Here is a 7,473-nt window from a genome sequence, read left to right on the forward strand (position 1 = left end):
ATAATTTTAATAGAGTTACAAGCAATAAAGTTAGAATGTTTCTATTTACTTAATCCGCGAGTAACTCAAAAACAAAAAATCGTAGGAACATTTTAAAAAAATGATTTTATAGGGAAAGCTTCATATTTTCACGATAGATAGTCGAAAATTTACTCAAATTTTTTTTAGACACACTACAAAGTGAAAAAAAATTTTGTAGTTTTCTATATTACAAAAAAATGTAAAAATTACAAAACTCACATAAATTCAAAAAACATTGTAATCCATAGTAACTATTTAAAAGTAAAAATTTCAAGCTTTAAAACTCTTTTCTTAAATTTAAATTTTCATTATTTTTAATGAAGATATTGATGGAGAAAAGTCCTTTTATTAACTTGTGTGTGTGTAAAGGAACTTCTTCCCTAACCTAATACATAAAACATTTTATATACATATATGATTATGTAAAATAAATTATATAAAATAATATAACTATATAAAAATTGACATAGTTTATATACAATTATATATAATTATATATAAAATATCCATTTATATAACAATTTTTTCTCGAGTATTCATTTTTTTTTAAATATTATATTGGGAATACAAATTAGTTCGATCCGTTCAAAAATGCATTTATTTCCAAACAAAATGAATGAACAAATCAATTAAAGTATTGTCCATCGCTACCTACTACTTTTTCCCATCTCTCAGGCAATTTTCGAATTCCATCTCGAAAAAATGACTCGTCTTTGGAGGCGATCCAATTTTGGAGCCAATTTTCGATTTCTGCGAAAGAAGCGGTGAACTGGTGACTTGCCAAATCATGCTGCATCCTTCGGAACAATCAGTAATCAGAAGGAGCAATGTCCGGAGAATACGGCGAGTGCAGTAAAACATCCCATTTGAGTGTTTTCAAATATTTTTTTACGACTTTAGCGACATGAGGCCGAGCGTTGTCATGAAGAAAAATAACTTTATCGTGTCTCGTATTCCGGCCGTTTTTCTTGCAATGCACGGCTCAAACGAATCAATTGTAGCCGATACCGATCGCCTGTAATGGAATCGCCAGGTTTCAGCAGCTCATAGTAAACAAGACCTTTTTGGTCCCATTAGATACAGAGCATGATCTTCGAACCATGAATGTTCGTGGTGTTGATGTTGAGGTCGATGGCAACGATTGATCGGGCTTAGCGTAGTATTTTTTCTTCTTGGAATTGTCGTAAAATATCCACTTCTCGTCTCCAGTCACAATCCGATGCAAAAAACCTTTTCTCTGTTGTCTTTGAATCAACTGTTCGCAAGTGAAAAATCGCCTTTCAACGTCTCTCGATTTCAGTTCATAGGCACTCAATTTCCTTGTTTTTGAATTATTCCCTTGGCTTTCAGTCGTACAGAAACGGCTTGTTGAATAACCCCTAATGATTCTGCAAGCTCTTGCGTTTGACTCTGATCTTTTTCGATGCCTCTAATTCTTTGTCTTCGAATTTTTTTGGCTGTCCAGAGCGAGGCTTGTTTTCAACGCTGAAATCTCCATCCTTGAAACGTCGAAACCATTCCCTATATGATTTATCAGTTGGAGCAGTCACCACAAACTTCATTCACACAAGCATTCGACGGGCTTCAGCCGCACTTTTCTTCTAATTAAAGCAGAAAATTAAAATCTCCCGCAAATGCTGCTTGGTTAAAATTCGACATTTCAACACAGTAAAAATCAAGGTTTTTGTATAAAACTCAAAGCGATATAAACTGAATATTATTAGCAGATGTTTAACCTCTCTGGAACTGTCAAAGCTGTCACTATGAACCATTCATAGCTGGAGCCATCTTTAGGGAAACGGACCGAACTAATTTGTACTCCCAATATAATATTTTTTTACATGTAACATTTATAATAAATCTAAATAAATATTTCTAATAAATATTTTTTACTTGGATTTTACTGTAATGTTTTATTAAGTATTTTCATATCATTTATTACAACATTTATAATAAATATTTTATAATATTTATAATAAATTTTTATGATTTGCGCAAGACCACAAAAATATTTATCATAATATTTAAAATAAGTTTTATAAATGTATACAAATGTTTTATAAATATTTTATAAATATTATGCTGTCTGGATTTGGAACTAGATTGAATAGACATAATCCAAAATTATTACAACGAAAATTTAAGATATCTAATTATTGAAAACATATACATATTTTTAAAAAGTAAGTATTCCTGGGGAGCTTATTAAAATTCTTTCAAAATTATAAATTCTTCTAAAAATTGTGACGAACATATCGTGAATCAATGATGTATCATTCAACGTACCATTATCACGTAGCATCAATTCTGCGAAATCATCGAAGCTTCCATTCAAACCGTGGAATGTTTTGCAATAATAATAATAACTGACGCAAACGTCTTTTGGATTTCTCGTGATATATATTATCTGCAAAAAGAGAAATCAATACAAAGACGAAAATAATCACTTTTCAAATAATGACTTTTCATATGTACGTTGCATCATTACCTTTGGCTTCTTCTCGTGGAGCTGCCGCGGTAATAAATCCCAAGGTAGATGAGTTTTAATGTATCGCGGCCTTGGCATCTTTGCTACATTTTCGACAGAGTCACCCAGAGCTTTAAACCATTCATCATACTTCCCATTGATCATGATAACCGAACTCCTGATGAGGGAAGACATTTGGAGAATAATAAAGGGTATATTCCGAGTTACGCATGAAGTGTATGATGTATCGTTTTATCCTTCTTTATTATTTAGTAAGCAACAAGAACAAATGATGCATCATGCGCTTCATGCGTAATTCGGAATGCATCCAAAGAGCACCCAGATAGCAATTGTTAACGTTATTTATTGTTATCGTCACTTTGACATTAAAATAACACTTAATTTAATTATGACAATATTTTAATATCAAAATGATGATAATATCTGTTTGCTCTACCTGGATAGTGTAATTTCTCTTGCAATTTTACAAAATAATGATTCGACTCGTGAATCTACTTACTCGAGTACAGGACTCCGTTTTAATATGAGTGTACGGGCTTCTTCATAATCAAAGTCATGTCCGATGCACCATGTCATTTCCTGTGCCCAGTTACTTCCTGAAAATCAATTGTACACATTAAGAAGAACATTTGAGAAAAGAGAATCAATCAGGCAACATTTTAAAAAATATTTTTAATATTTATTTTATATTTTTAATAAATGTGTTAAAAGGATGTTTTAAAAGCATTTACTGATTGGAGATTAGTGATAATACTTGCTTGGATTTACTCAATCGGCGATTATAACTCTCGTTTCTATCAATAGATTAACTTTCATTTTGGTTTAACTTGTACTTCATCCTTTTCTAATTCTTGAAACTAAAAAAAGATGAAGAGAGTTGAACCAAGAAAAATTAAACTTTTGGTAGAAATAATTCAACTCGCTTACGGCAAAATTTCTGATCCATAATTCATCGTCTCTAATCCAATTTTTTCATATGTTAAAATACAGTAAAAAAATTAGTAAATCTATCTGCATTAACAAAAAGAATAATCAATTGAGTATAACAATTGATCAATCAGGATTTGATCAAAAGTCACTCTAATTACGTGGAATTTTTTTCGTTTCGAATATAAAAACCTGTTTGTTTCTTTTTTTATTATCTTACAACTGTAAAATTTATTTGGAATTATTTACTGAATTGTGATACTAAAATATTTACCAGTTCGAGGAAACGAGATCATCCAGATGTCATCCTCATATACCGGCATGTCACGTATTTTCTGCGCATAAAAGATAATTTTTGGCGGTAACAAGCAATAACTGGGTTGCACCTTTACAACACTCGGCTTCATTCCAAATATCTCGTCTAATTTATCCGCCGTCTCGTCATCCATAGTTGAAAACACGATCGATCTTTTATCCACTGCAAAAAAAAACAATTTAATAAAAATAAATGATTTAAAAATTTGCTTTGACAATTCTATATTTGACTCTCACTTATTCCTTACTGTTTATATCGTGCGGATATTAATATACGCGAATTTAACGCAGATTTCAAGTATAGACTTTACGCACTCAGATGCTGTTGCACATGCGACTTGCAGAGAAATGAATGTACTACCCGATGACCTACTGCCGACTAGGACACTTTTTACCGGTTTTATTCCTTTTCCCTGTTTTCCATAACTTTCATACTTTCATATTTGCCATGTAAATAAAATGATCAGTTTTTATCGCGTGCATTTAATAGTAAAGCTCACGATCGCAGATAATAGCGAATATGTTTATATATTTAGACTCAATGAATAAAAAAACAAATTTTTTAATCGAAGGGAATTATGAGTCAAAGCTGGATGTTAATTATGAGCAATTAAATATCCATCTTTTTTACTTATAGCCCTTTAATTTTAAAATATATTTGTATATTCTCTTTATTTATGGTTTATACATTCTTTTTTTTTACTTGAATCTTTTGTGTATGATTTCATCATATTTTAATTTGTTTTTTGAAATAATTAAGAAAATATTATAACCGCAGAGTAAGATACGTTAAGATATTTTTGTATCTTTCGGTTCATAAATAATCTAATTTTTACAAGGCATTTAGATTTAGATGAAGTGTAGTTTGCAAAATTGAAAATAAAATTTATTTAGCATTCAGTTAATTGCGCTTTTAACATTGTAAGAATGTTGTCAATACCCGGGAAAAAAAAACATACAGAAGTACCGCTTCCAATTTTTATGATCCAGCTTTTAGTATATTTAAAACTAAAATAGAGTACTCTTGAAATCATTCAACATTCATTATAATTTTCTTTTTAGTTTCGATGATATTCTTTTCAAAAGAAAAGAATAGATTTTTGTCAAAGGAATGTTTCGCCCTAAAAGTGTATACATATGTGGATACGTATAAAAAAATTAAATTAAAATTAATATTCTTTATTATGATTTAGAATACAACATGTTAAAAGCTTATTAAAATTAGAAAGGAACATTTCGTACGTTTCCTTGTTAAATAATAAATAATATATACATATTTATATAGAAAGCACCCATGGAAGCCTCAAGAATATTAATGTACATATTTTATGATTTTTTACAATACTCAATATTCAGTGACAAGTTCGTATGTGTGCTACAAATCAAAGTTATATTTTAATAAATACTTCTTACGATTTTAGAATAGTGCTATTTTCACGAATCCTGAACTTTAGATATTTTATCGTTTGTGTACGTTATCGTACGTTTGTATCTTATTATTGTTGATGTTTATGTATCATGGATGTGTTCGGAGAGAGACGTTATTCGCGCTATTTAGCGTTACAAATTGTTCGCGGAGCTGCAGATAGCACTAACACGATCATTATGTCACAATTGCGCGCTATATCAACTTCAGGCGAAAATATGGAACTTTATAAAACGTTGACAACCGTTCGATGACAATTTTTTAAAAGTTTATATGTTTTCAAACTTTATAAAAACGCTTACAGAACACCATTGAGTTTGAAACACTTTTAGAACGCTTATGAATACAGTATATATCGTTTCATGAAAGTTTTGTAATGCTAAAGCAACACTTTAAATGTTCAGACAAAGATGTTCAGTAAATGCTGATGCATCGTGCAGAGAGTTCACTGTCAGACTTTTCAAACATTTAGCAAACGCTTTTCTCAATACTGTGAGACAAGCATTTTTCTTCCGTTTAACAAATGCTGTTTCAATGTGCGAATTATTGAGTCTTAGTAAACGTTTTGTAAGGCATTTACACATACGGCTTAACGCTCAAAAAATGGTTTCTTCAACTCATAACACAAGCGTTTTTCCTCCGTTTAGGAGGATGCAAATAGCTTCTACATATCTCATTTTTAAACAGTATGCAACATCGCCACTAGGGACACAGAGAAATTCAATTTCTCACATTTAAAAAACCATATCGAATAGGATAAAAGGCGCAGTACGAGACTTTTCAGTGAAATATTTTGTATCTTTTTTTTTTGATAAAATGTCTGAGTTTAGCAGATTTAATACTTGAACTGAACATCAAACATTCATGAAACTTTTTATTTTCAGAATTTTATTTTATGCCTTCCAAGCGCTGCAGCGTTGCAATTTCTGTTTTATGAATACTCTACTGGCCGTTAAATTCTCAAACAAATTCCTGCAAACGCTCATGTAAACGTTAAACAAATGTTTATGAAACTTCTTATTTTCGTCAGAGAATGCCTTCCAACGTTGCAATTTTCGCTTTATGAATACTCTAGTGACCGTTTTTAAACTCTCAACGAACTTCCGCAAACGTTCATGTAAAGGTTAAACAAATGTTTACAAAAACTTCTTCATTTTCGTCAAGGACGCTATTCCTTGTATTAGCGTTTACAGACCTGACCCTAGCGTAATGTTGATAGCGTTTAACATTTGTCAAAGGTTAGATTAATGTTTAAGAGAATTCTGTTCTCCAGTGGCATCAAACTTTTCTCTCTTTAGAATTTTGTAGAATAAATGTACGTACGTGTGAAATTCAAATTTTATCGTAGTGAATGCAATCTCAATTTCAATCTCTACAATTGATGGCTTGTCACTAGGCTGGAGTGAACGTAATTCGTATTCGTATATCATCTTTTCAAAATTTCTGCAGAGTTCAAACTTGTATATTTGATGTTATTACAAATGTAAAAGTCAGAGGCATCTTGTTGCCGATTTTTAATTCCCGTGGGACGGAAAAAAGTTACTATTGCGGTATAGCGTAGCAGGGTATTCCGCTACAGATGCTTAAGTCCCAGTCAGAAATAATTTCTCGAAAAGACGTCGTTTCAAAAAGATGTCGAAAATAAAAAGTCAAAAGTTTTCGAAATTTCTATTGATTTCGATGGATTTTTGACTCCAATTTCGATTAATTTTCAAGTTGGAAATAAAATTTTGAATTGATCTAGTCAGCAAAAAAATATATTAGTGTCACTAATGCAATAAATAAATTCGACAAGTAGAATCACTATAATAATAACATAATAATGGTGGAAAAAATTTCAAAGTTTAAAGTTTAAAGTTTTTTCAATTTTAAAGTTTTATTGAAATTTTATTGCAAAAATAAATATTGATTAACATCAGAGGATATACGACAAAATTATAATAAAAAAAAATTTATTTTATGAATTCGAAAACTAATTTTACGATGCACGCGCGGTCATCAATCCGAATCCGACTTCACTTATCACGCTTCATTTCTGTGATCGTACGGGAACTGTTCCTTCGAAGAATCATGACTACCTATAATGCTAATGAATGTATAGTTGTAACATATCTGTTCAAAGACATTGTGAAAGAGACGGAACACATAAAAAAAGTATAATTAATATTAAATATAGTAGTAATGTACAAAATGATGATACCTTGTTTATGATAATAACTTGTTTTTAAAAATACTGTAAAATATTTTTATTAGCTGAAATAATACTATTGCTCTAATGATATATATATATATATAT

General features: G+C 30.5%; 1 protein-coding gene across 3 annotated transcripts in view; it reads right to left on the reverse strand.

Moving 5' to 3' along the window:
- Window positions 1-7,473, reverse strand: part of LOC108693302 (sulfotransferase family cytosolic 1B member 1-like) — a 12,379-nt gene that overhangs the window by 879 nt on the left and 4,027 nt on the right. The window contains exons 1-5 of one of the 3 annotated variants that reach the window (XM_018202178.1): window positions 4,000-4,118; window positions 3,711-3,914; window positions 3,009-3,105; window positions 2,510-2,666; window positions 2,308-2,428 (exon numbers count right to left, since the gene is read on the reverse strand). In XM_018202178.1, coding sequence (XP_018057667.1) covers window positions 2,308-2,428; window positions 2,510-2,666; window positions 3,009-3,105; window positions 3,711-3,914; window position 4,000 — 580 coding nt within the window. In that variant the 5' untranslated portion in view covers window positions 4,001-4,118. Of the gene's footprint in view, window positions 1-2,307; window positions 2,429-2,509; window positions 2,667-3,008; window positions 3,106-3,710; window positions 3,915-3,988; window positions 4,119-7,473 lie in introns of those variants that run through there. The other 2 variants (XM_018202179.1, XM_018202180.1) reach the window with 2 other exon arrangements.

Source organism: Atta colombica, unplaced genomic scaffold, assembly GCF_001594045.1.
Source record: "Atta colombica isolate Treedump-2 unplaced genomic scaffold, Acol1.0 scaffold9, whole genome shotgun sequence".
Lineage (NCBI taxonomy): Eukaryota > Metazoa > Arthropoda > Insecta > Hymenoptera > Formicidae > Atta > Atta colombica.